The sequence below is a fragment of the Danio rerio genome, chromosome 21 (genome assembly GCF_052040795.2).
Source record: "Danio rerio strain M-AB ecotype USA chromosome 21, GRCz13ab, whole genome shotgun sequence".
NCBI lineage: Eukaryota > Metazoa > Chordata > Actinopteri > Cypriniformes > Danionidae > Danio > Danio rerio.
Window position 1 is genome coordinate 24,858,146 of NC_141041.1, and position 21,007 is coordinate 24,879,152.

Genomic DNA, 21,007 nt, shown 5'->3' on the forward strand with positions numbered 1-21,007 from the left:
TTTAATTAATACTGCAAACAGCAAAAATAAATAAATAAATATTTTATGTACAGTAAAAGGCTATATATTGGATAATCAAATCATCAGCACATTCCTCTTTAATGAATATACTGTAGATATAAATTACATAAATAAAATCATTCATTCGTTCATTTTCCTTTGAATTAGTCCCTGATTTATCAGAAGGAATGATCCGCCTATAAAAAAACAAAATGTCCAAAATCTCAAAATTGACAGGTGCTTAAAAAACACACACACACACACACACACACACACACACACACACACACACACACACACACACACACACACACACACACACACACACACACACACACACACACACACACACACACACACACACACACAAAACATTTGTATTCTGCAGTGTCTTGCCATAAATATAAGAAAAAAGAAACATGCTTAATCCGCAAGTATACGAACGCTCCATTTATGCCTTCATGATACATATCAAACAGCCTCTTTTGGAAAGAATTCAGTGTTTATCCCCGGATCAAAGCGATGCTACTCCAGAGGGCAGCATAAATAAAGCAGCTGTGATGTAGAAATGGAGGATCGTCGACCTTCGTTTCAGAACTGTGTACATGCTCTGCCAGAGGTGATGGCAGACGGTAAAGTGCCAAGCAAAGAGCATGACTGAGCAAGAGGAAAAGCGTCTGTCTCAAGGAAAGATAAAGCCCCTGCGCTACTGACCTGCTGGTCCCACTTCAACACTGACTTTGATGCATTTAAGCTTTGCACAGATAAACCGGTCCTGGGTTAAAAACACTGACGGCATAGAATTACATGATGTGGGAAATGATGACATTTGGCTTTAGATTAGTGGTTGTCAATATTTATTATTTATTACCATTAGAAAGAATATAGAATAGAAAACGTATTTATTTTCAGTTTATATAATCTATATCTAATATATATATATATATATATATATATATATATATATATATATATATATATATATATATATATATATATATATATATATATATATATATATATATATATACAGTTGAAGTCAGAATTATTAACCCTTCTTTGAATTTTTCTTTCTTTTTAAAATATTTCCTAAATTATGTTTAACAGAGCAAGGAAATTTTCACAGTATGTCTAATAATGTTTTTTCTTCTAGAGAAAGTCTTATTTGTTTTATTTCGGCTAGAATGAAAGCAGTTTTAAATTTTTTAAAAAGCATTTTAGGGACAAAATTATTAGCCCCTTCAAGCAAATTTTTTTTCAGATAGTCTACAGAACAAACCATCGTTATACAATAACTTGCCTAATTACCCTAACCTGCCTAGTTAACCTAATTAACCTAGTTAAGCCTTTAAATGTCACTTTAAGATGTATAGAAGTGTCTTGAAAAAGATCTAGTAAAATAATATTTACTGTCATCATGGCAAAAATAAAATCAATCAGTTATTAGAAATGAGTAACTAAAACTATTATGTTTAGAAATGTGTGGAAGAAATCTTCTCTCCATTAAATAGAAATTGGGAAAAAAAATAAACAGGAGGGTGAATAATTCAGGGGTGCTAATAATTCTGACTTCAACTGTATATATATATATATATATAACATCATTTTATTATTCATTTGTATTATTTTATTAATAGATTTTGTATTTTTTATTTATTATTTACTTCTATTTTTTATTGTTTACAATTTTTTTGTTTCAGTTACATTAGTTGTCATACAATTTTAATATGAAAAGTAAAGAAATTTCTTTATTTGAATAGGCATATATTAATGCTTGGCTTTGTTTAACTTACCATATATTTATTTACGTTTAAGGTCTCGTTGAGGCCACCGGTTGTAAAAATATTAGGCACATTAGAAAGCTAAGACTAACTTAAACAACTCATCATCAGTATAAATAGTTAGCTGGTCTCACAATTGTTTAGGCTGGACTCTTTTAATGGTTTCAAAAAAGCATTTGGGATTTGTAAAGCTGGTCAGACTGAAAGACCATCTGGCCGGCCATTTAAACCAGGTAAAGCCAGACTGAGCTTATGTTAAGCCTTGCTAACCAGCTTAAGCTGATTTTAACGGTTATTTAACGGTCTTCAAAATATCTCAAAACATCAGAAATGGTCAAGTTGAAGATTTATTATCTCAGCTCTAAATCTAACTCAAAGATTATCAGTCATTTGGATGTTTTTTAAGCAAGAAACTGGCCACGAATATAGTAGAGAGGTGAAGAATAGAGAGAAAAGAAGTAAATAATAAAACTATTTCTACATATCTTTTAAATACTTTTGGTGGTTGAATAAGTGTGCACATGGATGAATTTATTCATCTTCATCACCTTAAAATCAAAAATTTGTATAAGTTTACTGATATTTTGTTAAACTGTTTTCATTAAATTTTGTTCACCGCAGCAAAATGTTTTGCAATTGTAAGCATCAGCTGTCAGTTCGCAGTTCTAAGTTAACACTGGCAAACATCTACTACAACCGTGGTGATATCAGTGAAGTGAAATGTGTTTTTAAATCATGGCACATCTTAAGGATGACGAATTAGACCTCTCGATGTGTGACTAACACAGATTCAAATGACTTGAATATCCCTTGCCAAAAACAAGTTCAGTTCATTTCCATATGTTATTAGCTTTAATGGTGCAGATATCCCACGGTCTGCAGTGTCAGCTTAAACCTGTGGGGCTCATCCCAAAATGCAGAGACGGAACGCTGACTGCATGATACTAATTGTGCTTAATGCAGATACGGGTAACTAAATGTCAGAGAGAGACACCTCGCATATACGGTACATTACAGCACCGAGGAAATCACCTATTTACTCACTTTCTTTATTTGTTTTTCAAGAAGTTCAATCAAATACATTCCCTTTAGGGCGACAGTGGTTAGCACTTTTGCCTCACAGCAAGAAAGTCGGTGGTTTGAGGCCCGGTTGGACCAGTTGGCATTTCTTTGTGGAGTTTGCATGTTCTCCCTGTTTTTGTGTGGGTTTCCTCCGGGTGCTATGCATGCACTATAAATTACATGCACTATAGGTGAATTGGTTGAACTAAAATTGGCAATAGTATGAGTGTGAACGTAAGATTGTATGGGTGTTACTCAGTACTGGATTGTGGCTGGAAGGGCATTTGCTGTGTAAAACATACTGGAATAGCTGGCAGTTCATGACACTGTGGTGTAAGAGAAAAATTACAAACATAGGCTACAGTACATCACGTCAGATTCAAACTGCTAGCGATCAAAGATTTATGTAAATTTGGCAAGCTGAACGCATTCTGTACTGTACAGGAGATACGGCACGGTTTGATTGACAATAATCTACAGCCAGTCAGGACACAGAACACACTGCACAAATCAGAATGCAGAACACAATGCACTGTAAAGAAGCATGTCAGATTACACACACACAAAAAAGTGGAACTGTGAGGCTGTGAAACACGTTATAGCCAGGGACCACTGTATAATATATATATATATATATATATATATATATATATATATATATATATATATATATATATATATATATATATATATATATATATATTTATATATATATATATATATATATATATGTATATATATATATATATATATATATATATATATATATATATATATATATATATATATATATATATATATATATATAATAAAAATACATATATACATAATATAATACATTATAAAACTTCTATTTAAAAATCAATGTATTCATGTTTTGAAAAGCATTGTTAACGGGGCTCGACATCAACTTTTTGGATCTCCAGCCACTGTGGCTAGTAGATTTCCAAGGTCACTAGCCACACTTTTGTTGTTTGGAAAATATATTGTATCTAAATAAATGTGACTTTGACATGCTAAAATTACTTGATTTAGATGTGTTATGTCCACATGTCTCCGCATTCATTTCACTTTTTGTGTGTGTTGTGTATGTGCTTGCTCACTGTGCTTGAGCAAATGGGTTGTGTTGCATTGCAATTAATTTTTATTTCACATAACTTTTTAGGGCTCAAAATTAAGGATTTACCAAATTTATCTCTGACCACACCAAAAAGAAATTATTATTTCTTGGCCACACATTTTAAAAGTGTCAAAACAAACAAAATATAGCTGCATACATGTACTTTTTATTCAACAAAACTTTTCTTTTAAAAAATTTTAAATTTAAAAAGTTCTATTATCATGTATCTAAAATATGCACAGTAATCTGTCCTGACTAAAGGTCCCTAATAAACAGTTACTACACAAAAATGGGGAGTTAATCTCACATTAAAGCAATGTTATTGTGAAGGATGATAATTAAACTATATTTACAAAAATAACTGTAAGCAAAAGAAATCAGGTGAAAACTGTGTGTGATGATCAGGGATATCAAGGATAATTACATGCACACAGTCAGGGCAATGTACAGGAGGGTGGCCCGGTGGCTAGAGCCACTGCTCCTCTGCCCTCATTGGCTGAGGTGCCCCTCTCAGCGCCACCTCCCGCACCTTCGCCACTCCCCCTAACTAAACTATATATATATATATATATATATATATATATATATATATATATATATATATATATATATATATATATATATGTGTGTGTAAATTCATTCTTGAGCAGGACTGTGGGTACACAAGCATCGCTTTTTGTCTAGTCTATTTCGAAGAGAACCAATCACGCTAGTTGGGTTTCCTCTACACACAGTTGTTTCACGCAAGTAAACAGGAGTGCGCATCACATCACCTGTGCACGCGAGTAATCATCCTCTCATAAGGTAATAATCTGCTTTCTTTTGCTCGCACGAACGGTCGATTCTAAGATCACATTTGCACACATGGACCATCCTTATTGGCGAACCCTGCTTTTCCAACCAGCCTTATGGCTAGTGGGAGCAGCAGTCTTACCTGCCAGAGCTAAAATCTACCCACATTTCTCAAGTTCTGATTGTTAATATTTATAATTTCTTAAATGTATTTGTAAATAACTTTGAAATTAAAGTAATTGTATTTTGTTATGTATGTATCCATTGAACTGTTTATTGCTACACTGTAAAAATGTTTCAAATTATAAATAGTTTTTTTGATGAATACATTTATTTTTACTTACATTTTCAGTATATGGCTGTTAAACTTAATGAAAATGTAATAGATTTTACAATAAAATACTGCTTTAGATCAGTGGTTCTTAACCACGTTTCTGGAGGACCATCAGCACTGCATGTTTCTGATGTCTCCTTTGTCTATCACAGACATTACAGGCCTTTTAGTCTCTGCTAATGCAGTGTTTTGCTTAATGAGTGTTTTGCTTAAGGAGTCATGGAAAATGTGCAGAGCTGGTGGCCCTTCAGGAACGTGGTTGAGAACCACTGATCTAAATCAGTATTTTATTGTAAAATCAATAAAATTTTCATTAAAATGTAGGTTGAGAAACACTGATTTAGATAATATTTTCTCTGTTTATGCAAAAAATTGTTAATTGAGACAATGTACAAAATGTTAAACATGTTTTATAAATACTGCCAATACTTAAATTTACAATATCACTTATCAATACTTAGAATTTCTACATCAGAATTCCACACTTGAATAAATTGTGTTCATTTCTGTATCTTGAACATTAAATAATAAACATAAAAGCAGAACATTCTTTCAGCAATTGATTTTTCTTATGGTATGGATTTTTGTTTCTTGATTCATTATTCCCTCAAGCAATGTGTTCTGCTCTTCCAGTGTAGCAACAGTACAGAACACCTGTGTGTGAATAAGCGAGCTGGAGGTGTGAGATCAGCAGGAGTCGTCTTAATTAAACAAAAGAGGATGATGTTTATGAGGCGGGTGGTTGGATGCAGATTGCAGGCGAGAAGACCATGTCTGCGGGTTCAATGTGTGGCTGTAGATCGTCCTGACGTCTTGCCTCTTACTGTGAGGCCTTGAGCCACAAGCTGTAATTAGAGTTAATTGACTTACTGTTGAAAGTCATTGAGACCAGGTGCTCTGTTGTAGCACAGCCATCCTTATGAATCTCATACAATAGATTAACTTTAGCAAGGCTTCGCTACTTAAAAGTCCATTGAAGTACCTTGAAAGGCACAGCTTCAATGCATGACTTTAACTACATAATTTAAACGGAAAAGTGAATATGAAGAGTGGCGCATATTGATATTCTAAAAATAACCAAATAACAATACAGTGTACAAATATATATGATCAATTAGTGATAATGACATATGTTTTAGTTCATTGTACCTTATTAAACTAAGTTAATCATGTTCCAACTTTATTTCATAAGTTATGCAAGCTGTTTTAAGTCAGTTTAACATAATAAAATTTAAACAGAGTCATAATTCAGCTTAAAAATTTAAGAAAACCATGATTTTTTTTACAGTGTAGACAGATGTGTATGCTCCTTTTATATTTTACACGATGTACCATTAGAAAAACTGTAACTGTGTGTAACAGACATACTTAATTTTAAATGTCCTAAATGCTTGTATGCTGATTGTGTATGTGTGTGAAATGTACAGTATAAATAGTTACTCACTGTTATGACTAACAACCATTTGAAATGTGTTTCATGTTGTCTTGCCTGTCCTGTTTCCTGCCCTGTTATCCTGCCATGTGCTCCTTAGTGTGTGTCCTGTTTTCATTGGTTGATTTAGTCATGTGCTTTGTTTTTCATTGGTTGTCTTTATCATGTTTCTCTCATGTTGTCATGTCATGCAATCCCTGGTGTTTGTTATGTGTACCCTCATGTTTCCTTTGTTCTTGGCCTAACTCTATGTAGTGCAGTGTATCTGTGATCTTCATAAATTAGTTAAAATTCATACAAGCTTAGAATCTTTTATCAAATGCCACAACATTCGCTTCCCACATCAACATCACTATCTGATTTACATCAATAAAAGACATTAAGTCACAATATCTGGGTACTTGTATAAGTCACTACCTGATTTACATCAATAAAAGACATTAAGTCACAATATCTGGGTACTTGTATAAGTCGGGATTCAAACTCAGGTCACTTGCAGGACAGTTGCACTATACCTATCTATACATGTTCACCAGCCAACGGGAGATGGTGATTTTGTTTCAGAAACTGTCAATCAAACGCATGTTCGTCAGGTCTGGGAATGCGTGTGTAGATACCGATCTCTGAATCACTTTAGTCACGTGACCTGGGTATTTTTTTTTTTAGATATTTTGGAGCAGTATTTTGAAATGTCTGCAGTTCGGTATCTTCACACTGTGCAAAAATGTCAGTTTTGCATCAGCCATCCCTTCTATTTTGTTAGCAACGCCCATCTTCCAATGATCCAATCGGTTCCCAAAGGACAAATTCATGCCCCAACCGTTTTTTTTCAGGATCATTTCAAGGGGATGGACAAACTTAATTTCCATTTCATTCCTACTTTAAGTGTGAACACCTTCATAAACTATTTATGCCAACGTAGTCAGGAAAAATCTTTTCTGCCTGATTGGCTGAAATGTTGTCACGCCTCCCATACTGAAATAAAGGATTTCTGATTGGTGAGAGGAGAGCCAACATACAGCTGTCACTGTCTGTTAAGATACACATCTAAACAGGAAGTGTGAGTTGCTTTAGGAGTATTTTAGACATGTTTTGTTCTTAGTTTTAGTATTGTGAGTGTTTTTTTTTTTTAGACATAATATTAATTTCATGAGACCATACTCGCCGTTTTATGTTCAAACAATATGTTATTTTTGTTGAATGAGAAAGATGGAGAGATTGAATAAGGAGGTTGAATTTGGTTGTAGAAAGGACACAGATAGCATCTTGATCCTCTCTCAATCACAAGTTCAGTTGGCACCGTGGGATAGAGGGCAGCAGATAGGAAGCATCAGCAGTTAGCATCAGATGAAGTGAGGACTCGAGTAGTGACATTGCCAGTCAGTGTCGGATGGAGTGAGAATTGGAGACTGCACACAATATCTGTTTGTATCCCGGATGAGCGACAATAGTAAAATATTTGATTGGTTAGAAGTTGTAGAGTAATGGGGTAATGTCATTAAAATCATTGATCCATATTGTAAGCAACTTTAACACTGCATGTTTTAATGGTTATGTCTGACTCTGAGCCCTCAAAAATTATTTTTCCTGCTTGTTCAAACTACTTATTTAAAATGAGCTGAAATAACACAATTCTTGAGACTATTTTGGGACAACTAAAAATAATTTTTGTTCAATCTACTTAAATTATCAAGTTAATATAATCGATTTATGTTGGGACAACATGAATGAATAGTGTGGAACCCTGCATTTTTTACAGTGTATGTTGCATGGGTATATTTTTGTCAATAAATAAAAATACACTATAGTGTTCAATATTATAGATTTTTTTATGCAAAAAGGAATAGAACATTAGGTAAGTATTATTTCAATAGTAAATATATATATAAACTACATTTTTTAATAGTTATGTGCATTAATTAAAATTAATCTTTAAAAGTGATTTTCTCAGCATTTAGATATTTTTTAACCTTCAGATTCCAGATTTTCAAATTGTATTTCAGCTAAATATTGTTCTATCCTAAAAACAAAAAACATAACAGTAAAAAGCCTATTTATTCACCTTTCAGGTGATGACAAATTCTCAATTTTGAACTATTGACACTTCTGGTTTTTGTGGTCTGGCGTCACATATCTTCTAAATGTCTTTGTTTAAGCGCATACAAGCTCATAACCTTATAAATAAAAAATATTTTTAATTTCATTCATTCATTCATTCATTCATTCATTCATTCATTCATTCATTCATTTATTCATTCATTCATTCATTCGTTATCCTTTGACTTAGTCCCTGATTTATCAGGAGTCGCCACAGCAGAATTAACCACCGACTACTCTGGCATATGTTTTACGCAGATGGCTTTCCAGCCACAACCCAGCACTGGGAAAGACCCGTACACTCTCTCATTCACACACACTCATCTACTATGGCCGATTGTATTCATTTCACCTCTAGCGTATGTCTTTGGATGGTGGGGAAAAAGGAGCACCTGGAGGGAACCCACACAAACTCAGGAAGAGCATGCAAATTACACACATAAATGCCAAATGACCAACTGGACTCAAACCAGCGACCTTCTTGATGTGAGGTGAAAGTTCTAACTCCTGAGCCACTGTGCTGTCCTATTTTAATTTCAAGGAGACCTTAATCTCAGACTGAATTAGGAAAAGAATGAAGCCAAGAGACTGGAATAGCTAAAAAATGGCCCTGTCAAGCTGAAAAGACGTTTGATCTTCACAAAGACAAGTGCAATGTAGTGAGCGAGCTCATCACATGGAGCCAGACGAGGCAGAAAACTCCTCCCTTCGAGATCAGCCAATGTAGACTAATTCCCAGCTTTCAGTATCACTTCAGTAGCCAACAGCACATGTCTAGTCTCATAGCGTCAGTTCCTGAAGCTAACTACATCTCTAACCAACAAAACGACCGTCTGTCTAGATTGAGAATTCAACGGTTCCTCTGAACTTAACTCCATCGAGAGTGGCTCTCCTGCAAATAAATAGCCAGCATGCCATTTAGCTGAGCGTGTAATTTGTTTGCGCTGTGGACCGTGGTCTCTCCATGTCCCTCAGCGGCAATGAAGACAGAGTGATGGTATGTCCGGTAATCCTGATTCTAAGCCGTGCGGTAGGGGATTGAATGGTGTTGGGGTGTCTGATGCTGCCGTCCATCAACTGAACCTCATTACAATCCCGTGTTCAGAACAGACAAGGTGTATGGAAACAGGCCAACTACTGTAAACACACTGGTATCACACTCTGACCCTCATAAACATGGCCTGCTGTATGGAGAGTAGCATAGGACAGAAAATGGGTTGTGTAAATATATTGGTTTTACAATTAATCATGACCAGCATTTCAGACTGATTTATGGTTGATGATAAAAACTGCTTGTAAAGTAAATGTAATGAGATGTACTGCAAAATAATGGCAAGAAAACATGTTTCTGTTAGCATATTGGGCTTAATGCACTGGCATGTAGTCTATGTAGTCAATACTGAGTCTTTCGAGCCCTGTTTGTATTAATAAATCAGAAACCAAGCAACCAGTTTAATCAGAGTCACAACCTCTTTAACCCCTTCCACAGCGCCCCGACGAGGTCGCACTGAGGCGCTGTTTTTCCGTATGTCAATGTTTATGAATAGATTACACCAAAAAGGACAAGAGTAATCTTGAAAAACTCTACATCAGTTTAAAGCTACATCCCCTAAGCACCCATTGCAGCTAGTTGTTTTTCAATGGAAAGCTTATAAAGAATGTATTTGCTAAATTTGTGTAAGTTTTACAGAAAACGCTTATTAGATATGAAGTACATATCATGTAATACCAACACACACACGCATTCATTGCTGTACATCACGGTTTATTTTTTTTGAAAGGTAAGAGTCCACAGAAAAACATCCCATCAAACACATTTAGTCCACCGACACAATAGTGTTGAATTATGGATGGTTATTCATTTGTTTATGTCACCATTTCTGCCGGAGACCTATTGTTTACACTGTTTTACCATGGTACTCACACGTTAAAACACCGTTTTTGCAGTAAAAGGCAAGTTTATGTTATAGCTTATATTGTTAAAGATAAAAGGAGACCATAAAACTGAATAAAAAGCCAAAGTTATAGTTACTAAAATCTAAACAAAGCCGAGTGTTTTGGCGGTCTGCATTTCTCAGTCACTGCTCCGTCAGAAGCTTCTGCCTTCTTCCTAGAAGGTTGGCTGACAGAGAAAGGAGCCAACTTCTTTGTAGGGTCTCATAAAATTAAAATATTTTTTTAGAAGTTAGTATCAGTATATAATTTTTAAGCATATGTATGTATATATATATATATATATATATATATATATATATATATATATATATATATATATATATATATATATATATATATATATATATATATATATATATAAGCTAATGTGCTCCAAAACAGTGACACAATTCACATTTAAAAGATAAACATCTAAACTTGCAGTTCGTCACTTACGCCTAAATTAATCATTGATTTTATGACATCACCACATACTTCAGCTTCTCATCAAATGTTCTGACCAATTGAATGTCCTCTAATATCTGACATGTCCTGCCCCCTTCAAGACACTTTTTATTCCCTTTTCCTAACAGACCTTTGATAAAAACCAAACACTATTGTTTTATATATATATATATATATATATATATATATATATATATATATATATATATATATATATATATATATATATATACATATATAACAAAGGAGCTACTATGTCCTGCCCCTTTTTCGTGTTTCAATTGAGATTATGTCAAACATTTAATAAAAATGTATTTATTTCAAAGCAATTCTCTAAACATTTAACTAAAACAACAACAAATTGCACAACCAGTTTAGTCAGAATTATAGATAAATGACAAACGAATGAGCCAGTTCTTTTTAGCAAGTCAAAATGTACAACAGGCCAAAGGAATGATGCCAATGGACTTAGACAGCTAGAAAATGGCCCTGTCAAGGCATTGTAGCATGACCAGTTTGGTCAAAATCACAAACAGACTCTTTTAAACAGATTTATTTATTTATTTATTTATTTTGATTTTTCTTACAGAATCCAAAACAAAGCACAACCATTGTAATTACAGAATCACAAGACTCTTTTGACCAGGAGTCAAAGAGTTAGTCCTTTTAGTCAATTAACACAGAACACAATTTGTGTAGTTTGATTCACGAAAATGACTCTTTTGAATGGGGTCTTTTAAATTAACATTTAAAAAATGACTCATCAAACAACAAAGTTTGTGAATGAGAATCAATAAATATACAGATCTACCGCAGATATGTGCTGTATGCAGCTTCGCATTTAGATCTATAACCTCAATTTTGAGTGAGCATCTCTGATAAAGCAGCATTTTTTTTTTCAAGGATGATACCAAAATAACCCTCCCTCATTAAAATGTGAAAGCAATTATATGGCTACTGGTCTTTATAGGGGCAGATTAAGGACCACACAAAGGGCCGGACACAAATGTCTGTTTTTAAAACAGCAGAGCCTCCTAAGGGTCTCTTTTTTTGGGTTGAGATCAGCCTTAGACTGAAAATTTGCAGCTCTCATTCTGTCCTCGGGTCTCTTAATGATGAGCCAGGGAAAACAGATTTGAGCTATATTCTTTATGATTGGAGCTGTGAGTGGAAGGGAATGTGAGTTGAGCTTCATTTTCATGGCTGTCTGGGGGCATCGGTGTAAACCTGGCCCAGTTTGATTTCCGCTGAGGACTATGAGACCAGGGCAACGTCACACTGTTGACATTCCTGAGCTTAAACTTATGGAGAAGTATGAGAGCCATTTAAATTAAAGTAAAGAAATGTATTGTCAATAACATTTAAAATGACATGTTTAAACTAATATTATTATATTTATGAGATTATATTTTAAAAATGTCTTATACATGTTAAAAACGGTATGACAGGATATGGCAATTAATCAAATTATATTAATAAATTTTGATTACATTCATTCATTTTCTTTTTAGCTTAGTCCCTTTATTATTCTGGGGTCGCCACAGCGTAATAAACCACCAACTTATCCAGGATAATTTTTTTTGCAGCGGATGCCCTTCCAGCTGCAACCCATCTCTGGGAAACATCCATACACATTTATTCACACTCATACACTACGGACAATTTAGCCAACCCAATTCACCTAAACCGCATGTCTTTGGACTGTGGGGGAAACCGGAGCACCCAGAGGAAACCCACATGAATGCAGGGAGAACTCCACAAACTCCACACAGAAACGCCAACTGACTAAGCTCGAACCAGCAACCTTCTTGCTGTGAGGTAACAGCACTACCTACTGTTTCAGTATATAGACAAGTTTCGTCATGCACCTCGCACAAAGCTGTTCCTGTTTCAGTTTAATAAAATACACATACATACTCCGACTGCTAGGATCGTTATGGACTGATTACAGGGACTTTAAATACTGCGTGCGCACACTCACACACACACACGCATGCACACACGCATGCACGCACGCATACACACACGCACACACACATTGTCTTGACTTGCTGTGTTTGATCCTCGCTTTGTTTTATTGTTTATTCTTTTCTGCTGCCAGCCTTTTGACCATTCACCTATTTATTACTATGACTCTGGATCACCTGTATGTACCTGTCTGACCCTGTTGACCATTTGTTACCTGACTATTCTTGTTAATAAACCTGCATTTGGATCCGCACCTCCGTTGTCAGCGTCCCCCACACATTATACCAACATTGTCTACACACAATTGTTTCGACAAATATATACTTTTAAATACAAAATATAACATTTATAAAATATGAAAAACTATAAAATAAACTTTAAAAATTCTCTTTTAATATTTTGTGAGATAGTATATGCTTTAAAAATGCCAATAAACAGTTAAACACGCAGTTAGCGAACATTCTTATTTTTAAGAATTTAAAAGACACCTTTACAGTATTAAACATGAAAAATTAGTATCAGATTTGCAATCAATTAGAATTACAACTTTCATTTATACTATAAAGTAGCTGTTCACAGTGTTTGTCTTGATTTCACAGACTTCTGACCTCAAGAATCTGAACAGAAGAAATGAACTGAAGAATATGTAAAACGTGGCTGGGCCTCAGAGCATTACCTACAGATGATATCATCAACCACAGACAACTTGTACGTCTAGAATGATGTCACACCAGCTTGTACTTTTATTGCACTTTAAGAATATCACAGCCTTAATATAAAACAAGGGGTTTAAAGGTTTCCTAAAAAAAAAGCTGGGTGAGCATTCCACACTACTGGAAGCACTTCTTTTTATCAAAAAATAAAAAATAAAAAAAAATCAGCAAGCGCAAACCGTTGCAAATGCAGACATGAGAGGACTGGTAAAACACTTAGAAGGAGACAAGAAATCCTGTTTCGCTGTCAGCTGTCTTAAGCAGGCTAAAATCTTAAGCTGTATCGATGCCGGCTAATCAAACAGCTCCCTGCTCCGCTGAATTCGCTTTGATGTGGGCAGACACCAGGAATACTGATGCCCGTCTCCTTTGTCAGGCAGCATAGATCGAACTCAGACATCGCAACACCAAATCTGACGCACACGGCTGCGATTTCACTTACCGAAAATGCCCTATAAATCCCTTGGCCTGAGTGTGTCTGTCTAATAGGTTCCTAATGAGGCAAAGCATAGGAACGGGGTTTACAGGACAGAGCTTTCAGAATCTGAGAGCAATGCAGTGCAAGCAGATAAACTACATGTAAAAACCTGTGGGGTGAAAACACACATCTGACAGGAGCTACAGAGTGGCAGCCAGGTTCATGCATGCAGAGCAGTCTGTCAGAGGCTTCATCGCTGAAGAGCACTTGGGTCATTTTCAAAGGCTTTCATTATGTTTGCCAGGGTCGCTCCAGCTTTTAACAACATCATTCTCCATCTGACAGTCTGCCTGAGGCATCAGCTTGAGCTAGGAAATGTGCACCATTAGAGATTTAAATCAGCATTGTTGAAAAATTGATTATGGTGGAATTCTATAAACACAATTAAGAGAGACATCCTGATAAAGTTTCGAAACACTTAGATACAACAACAACAACTATATTAGCGTTAACACAAGCTGACAGCATTGATCTGTTTATTAAAAGTGTGCACTGCTGCTGTCATTTGCTATTTAAAGCAGGATGCATTCTGATTTATCTCTCGCTCTCTCTCTGTTTTTCCCTCAATTTTACATTCATACTTTTCAGCAGAAGTTTTTAGCAGAAGTGATTCAGCAAAAAACAAAAACAAAATTTGAAATAATATCAGACTGGTTTCTTGAACATGATAATGAGTTCACTGTACTCATATGGCCTCTACAGTCACCAGATCTCAATCCAATAGAGCAACTTTGGGATGTGGTCGAACGAGAGATTAGCATCATGGATGAGCAGCCAGCAAATAATGCAAAAAATGTCAACATGGAGCAAAATCTCTGAGGAATATTTACAGTATCTTGTTGAATCTATGCCACAAAGGATTAAGCAGTTCTGAGGACAAATGGGGGTCCAATCCGGTTCTAGTAAGGTGTACCTAATAAAGTGGCCAATGGGTGCACATTATGACATATACACACACACACACACAAACACACACACACACATTTACTTGGATAAGCAAATTTCAGAATGCAACAGTGTACCAAACCAAGCCAGCGTAATTTAACCTTCTACATTGATTCATTATTCTTTTGTATAGAGTATGTTTCAGTTAGAAGAGAGTCACTACACCCGGGAATGACTAAGCATAATGAACTTATGATTTAGTCCTTCCGGTCACTGACTTCTCAAAGCTTGGAGGTGCATTTATGAGAATAGAAGTGCAGGGCCTTCTCTCTCTCTTTCTGTCTGTCCTTCTGGATGGCGTGCACAATAGGGCCAGTGTGCATGTATTCTAATTAACTAATGAAGTGCACAAAAAGAGCTGCCCCCTTTAGCCTGAGATAGTCTCTTTCAGTGGAAACTACACATAGTCAAACCATTTTGCTACTCGATATAAAGCCTGGCATTGATCAAGTCCAGCAATGGTAGCAGTTTTTTTTTTTTTTTTTTGGGGTCATGGAGTTGTCTGATAAGATTTATGTGTTTGGCTGGAATGTCCCTAGTGACCGAACCTGTTAACTTTTCCTTGCCGCAATCTGACAGCACGCGATGCATTTATTCCTGCCCTGCATCTTATTCACAACATACTGCAAACCAGCATTGTGTTCTTGCTTTCTAGTGGAGATCCATATGTTTCTAGGCAACAGAGGCTGCAAATTATTATCAATTTGAAATGATGAAGGAAAAAAGCAAAAACATGGATAAATACATTGTGTAGTTACTGTTTTTATTGGCTCACTCAAATTCTGGTAAGTGGTTCAAATGCGTTCTTTCCCAAAATGCTATATAGCCCAATATGAAATGCTCACTTTTACCTCATACAGAATCCCCACTTAACTAAATTGAATGTTTTCCCATGGAGATAAATGGATAAAGAGACATTGAGATGCTGCTCTATTTTTGATCCAAACCTCTAATAGTGATGCTAATTGATGCTAAATGATGTGTGTGACTGAGCGAGCGAGTAGCGTACTGTCATTAAGTGTGTTTGTGTTTGAGTAGGTCAGTAATTCTCACCTCTGCGAACACCGCTTATAGGATCTAGTGTGTTTTAACTGCAGTTGAGAGTACTTGAACTTAGCCCAGTCTCTTTTTTACAGTACAAAAGTACAATTAAGCACAATGCTGTTTTTTTTCACTTATCTGTTTCATTCAGGTTGAAATGACTACTTTTTCTTTGTGTGGCTGGTCATTGGAGCCAGACAGTAATGATAAAAAAGATTAAAGCACTAGGGTAGTTTATTTTCCCCTTTTTTCACTGAGTGGTACAGTATGGTATGGTATGGGTCACCTTTATCAGGTTTGCGTTTCCACTGCCAAAAGGCTACCTATGATATGGTGGGCGTGGTGTATGAGACAAAGTTTCAGTCAATGTTATTCTCGCTCAAGGAAATGTCAAAGTTAAACGGTACGGGTCGTTTACATTTCATATGAGAACCACTTCTCACAAAACAGATGCTTTATATACATAAATACTTTTGTATAAATGTACAGTAATAACATTTCTATTAACATGATCTGACTATAACTGCAGATCAATGATAGGGAAAACAGCCTACTGTAATGTCTGTAATTCATTCATTCATTCATTCATTCATTCATTCATTCATTCATTCATTCATTTTCTTTTCAGCTTATTCCCTTTATTAATCTGGGGTCGCCACAGCAGAATGAACCGACAATACAGCATATGTTTTACGCAGCGGATGCCTTTCCAGCTGCAACCCATCTCTGGGAAATCTCTTGTTAAGTAGTAACTCCTTCATTCCGAGTTCATAATAGTCCAAAAGGCGATGATAATAGTTAAACATGGCAGTTTGTTCATGTTTTAGGTTGCTGAAAGAATCATTTGCTCTTTTGTTTTTTTCCGGCTTCTTCTTTGTTTTATCGCACTTTACTCTTGCATTTAACTGTTTCTGAAAGGATTGGATGTCAGAAGCATTTTAATGATCACGCACACATTATCATCATCATCTCAAGAAGTTTGTTATTTCAAATATAATCGTGCTGAGAGCGCATGTGAGAAAGCAAAACCACTCGTGATTTAGACGGCATTATAAACAATCATAATGTCTCGACTGTGTATTTAAAAATATTGCTTCCTTTGTTTTGAATCTATAAACCAATAGCATTCAGTTGTGCATCTGGCTTCCCCTTTTGGTACACTTTTGTTGTGCTAGCCTTCCAAAAGGATATCCAAAAAGTAATACGGCACAGTTCACTTTTTGGTATCTTTTGACAGTGAAAACGGCCATAACAGCATACCGAACCGTACTGTATTGTATCACTCAGTTGAAATGGGCCATGAGGTAAACTGTTGTGTGTAATAATTTTCATACCATGGTAGTATTAATCTGGGGAAAAAAATTTGTAGCCATATTTGTTTTCTGTTGAACAATAAAAAAAATCTAATGTATGAAAGACGTCAATAAAGTATGATTGAGATAACATATTACAAATTATTTGACAACTAATTGAATTATATAATGTATTAATATTTGCAGAAAGAAAATCTGAAAATCTAAATTGATAATAATAATAATAATACTAATAATAATAATATTTTACTAGTAATTATTTTATGCTTATTAATACTTTGAATTGTTTTTAATTTTTAACGTTTATCTTTTTCTTTGTTATGGTTTTAGTAAACTATATTAACTGTAATCATACTGTAGAGTGTAAATATAATTGAAGAAATTACAATCAGCTCATTCCGTCCTTCAGTTGTTTCCAGTCTCTGTAAATAAGGTTGAGCAAACACATTTCAATCACAAATTATTGGATAAAAATAACACTAAAACTTAATTTAATAAAATCTATTTAAATACACTCTTAATTTCTTTAAAAACCTACACTAAATAACTGCATCCAATCAACAACCCTTATTATAAAACCATGCCTACATAAAAAATAGATAGCTGTGCACAATTTGTCTTCTTTGCTCAGGTATCAGGGACGGAGAGATTGGCCCATTATCAAGCAGACAGATCCTTGCTTTGGATGGCCTCCTCTTCAAGAGTGACCTATTGGGTCTAGGAGCCCATTTCCTCTCTTCCGTTGCCTGGCAACAGGCCATAAAAGTACAGTGGTTGGTGCGTGTGCAGGGCCAGTCAAAGCATGTATTGATGGAGGAAGAGACAAGGCCGATAGGGCTTTAATTGTAGATCTGGGCTCTCTCAAGGGAAGCGGAGGCTCAGACCCACCTCTGCTGTATTCATTAGCCGCGGCAAAAGGCCCTCACTTTGCATATTGACATTTTGATAAATGCTCCTGATCTGCAAAAGCAGTGTTATGAAAGCCGTTCTATCAACTAGTCCAACGCCTGAGGCAAAGAACGGCTTTTGTTTCCTATTCGGCTGGGAAAGCGTGAGCTGAGTGCAGCTGCTCTCTCAGGTTAGCGTCAGAAGCTAACAACAGCACCTGCAACTGCTCTGAACTGCAAGCATCTCTACACAGAAGTGGCAAAATAATCAATATTCCCACCCCCAAACTCACACCATCAGCTGAGCCAATCAAATGAAGCTGAAGCAAACACAACTGAACCACAGTGTTACAGGTAAAGCATATGAGATGCCACTCTCAGTAGTGCAAGTCAACTTTTGAAGACAAAACTAGAAGAGGCCCCCAACAGGGTAAAACAAGGATTAACACTTTCAGAATATGAATGAATTTGATAATTAAATGTTAACCTTTTACTGTAAAGTGTAGTATAAAACAGCAAGAACAAGTCTTAAGAAAGGAAGTGCTATATGTGAAAAGTATATTTGCACAGGTTCACACTAAAATATCTGTGAAATAATAGAAAAGGTACTGGCAACTCATTACCAGGTTTTGGTACCATAATTCACATGTGCCTGATCAACCTAGACAGTATATAAAGCTGTGAACCAAAGGCTAAAGACAAAATATGTTAAAGTCATACAATTGTTAATTAACATTTTTATTCTTTTATTCTTTTTTTTCCTTTTTTTTTTTACAATTTAGTTTAAAAGATTTTACTAGGTGACACTGGTAGTGAGAAAAAGAACAGTCGTAGACCAAGTCTACACCAATACATATCTCAAAGAGTCTTATATCTTAACACCTGCAAAGTACATGGATGAAAGCATTTTTATATGTTTCTGTGTGGAAGTTTAGCGTTTCAGAAATTACTGAAAATGATTGTGTGGATTTAAAGCATTTTTAGATGAAACCGTGGTTTTCAAATTTATCCAGATTAGTGTAGACATTCTCTTATTTAAAAGTGTGCAGTCAAATTCCATCACATAAAAATAAATCCACATGATTGAGAATTTTGCTTTGGTCACTAAAATTTGCCAAGCTTATCAATAATGACTTGTTTGACAACAAGGTTTCATTGTTACACCATTAAAATGCAAATCCCTTTAAAATCTCTTTTTGAAGTGAAGTTTTACTAGAATTTGGCCTTTATACTTTTTGATCTGTCTTGTTTTTCCAGTGTATTCCATGTCATCTCTAGTCTAAAATTCAACACGGGAAATCGATGTGCCGGATGTTCTGTAAAACAAATGATCCCATATTCGGTTTCTCATTTTGAATGATGAATAAAGACCATTGATACTTGTTTATAGAGACAGTTAGTTCTTTACACACAAGACAAAAACACAGTCACTTTTGTTGCAACAAGTTCTTTTATGTTGCCACAGTGTATTATGGATTTCAGTTCAGGTTATAAGCTCTGTTAAAATACCATTTAAGCTCATTCGCTGTATTTGTAGCTTAATGTTGATTACCAAAAATTTAATAATTAAATACATACCTAAGAAAGAAATAATACACATATTATTATTATTATTATTATTTACATTTTAACTGCATTTTTAAAGCAACAATAACTCAAGATTAAATGTAACTGCACAGAAAGCACACATATATACTATGTCTTGTGGTGGAGCTTTTTTAAATTCACAGACTGAATTCCCATTCACTTCTACTAAAAGTACCAACAAGTTTTCTGGTAATGCAAACATGTCCCAACCGCTGTGGTTTGAGCTTGACTTGAACTGAACTCTTCAAAATATTTCTTCAAAGCAGTGATTCTGTAGGTAAGGAGTAAACTCATATTCGCTGAGTCACTTTCCGCTGCCTTGAAAAGTCCAGTTCAAATGCGTTTCTCAAGGTTTCACAGTGACACTTAGCAAAACAAGCCCTCATGCTTCAGGGACTCAGCAAGAGAGGCTACTTCGAAGAGTGAGCGAGAATCAGGAACAGCAGCGTCACGTGTTTCTCCAGCTCTCTAAGGATACGTTCCTTCAAAGAGCAAACGAGAAATGAAAGTCTGCCACTGAGACCCACTGAATGCATAATGCCGTATCATTATTTACACAGTCCGTTCTGAATAACCACGACAGCATAAAGCCTCTGGAAACCTTGCTCTGCTTCTCTTAACTCAGTCTCCATCCATTAGCCATAAGCAATGACAACGGATAAAAGCTACAAAAAAATAAATAAATAAACAAAAGGGAAGCTCTCCAAATCTTCCCAAATTACCATCTGAGAAAAATCCATAAAGAGTAAACAGACTATCATTGAATTAGACAGAAAAAATAATACTTGTGCCACTCAGCGACACAAAAAGCTTTCGAGACAAAATGAACCGAGCAAATGCGTAATCGCCTGTGTTTTCTGAAAGAGCTGCTGTAGTCCGATGTGTGTGTATGTGCAGTTTGGTGTACACAAGCTTCTGTGCTGAGATGAAAAGAGGACCTCTATTCCCAGAGAGGGACGGGACAAGACCAACAAACAAGATTTCACTTTGATATGCCTTCATAGAAATGCATGCAGAAAATTAAGGCCTACAATTGCGAACAAGGCCACCTAACTGA

General features: G+C 35.4%; 1 protein-coding gene across 34 annotated transcripts in view; it reads right to left on the reverse strand.

The window, feature by feature from the left end:
* Positions 1–21,007, reverse strand: part of ncam1a (neural cell adhesion molecule 1a) — a 411,497-nt gene that overhangs the window by 160,036 nt on the left and 230,454 nt on the right. For 7 of the 34 annotated variants that reach the window (XR_015519422.1, XR_015519421.1, XM_087299161.1 and 4 more), the window contains exon 1: positions 6,534–6,610. The exons of the other annotated variants lie outside the window; for them this stretch is intronic. Coding sequence is in view for 5 of the 7 variants with exons in the window: in XM_087299161.1 (XP_087155287.1) it covers positions 6,534–6,552 (19 nt within the window). In the remaining 2 variants the exon portion in view is untranslated. Of the gene's footprint in view, positions 1–6,533; positions 6,611–21,007 lie in introns of those variants that run through there. 34 annotated transcript variants of the gene reach the window in all.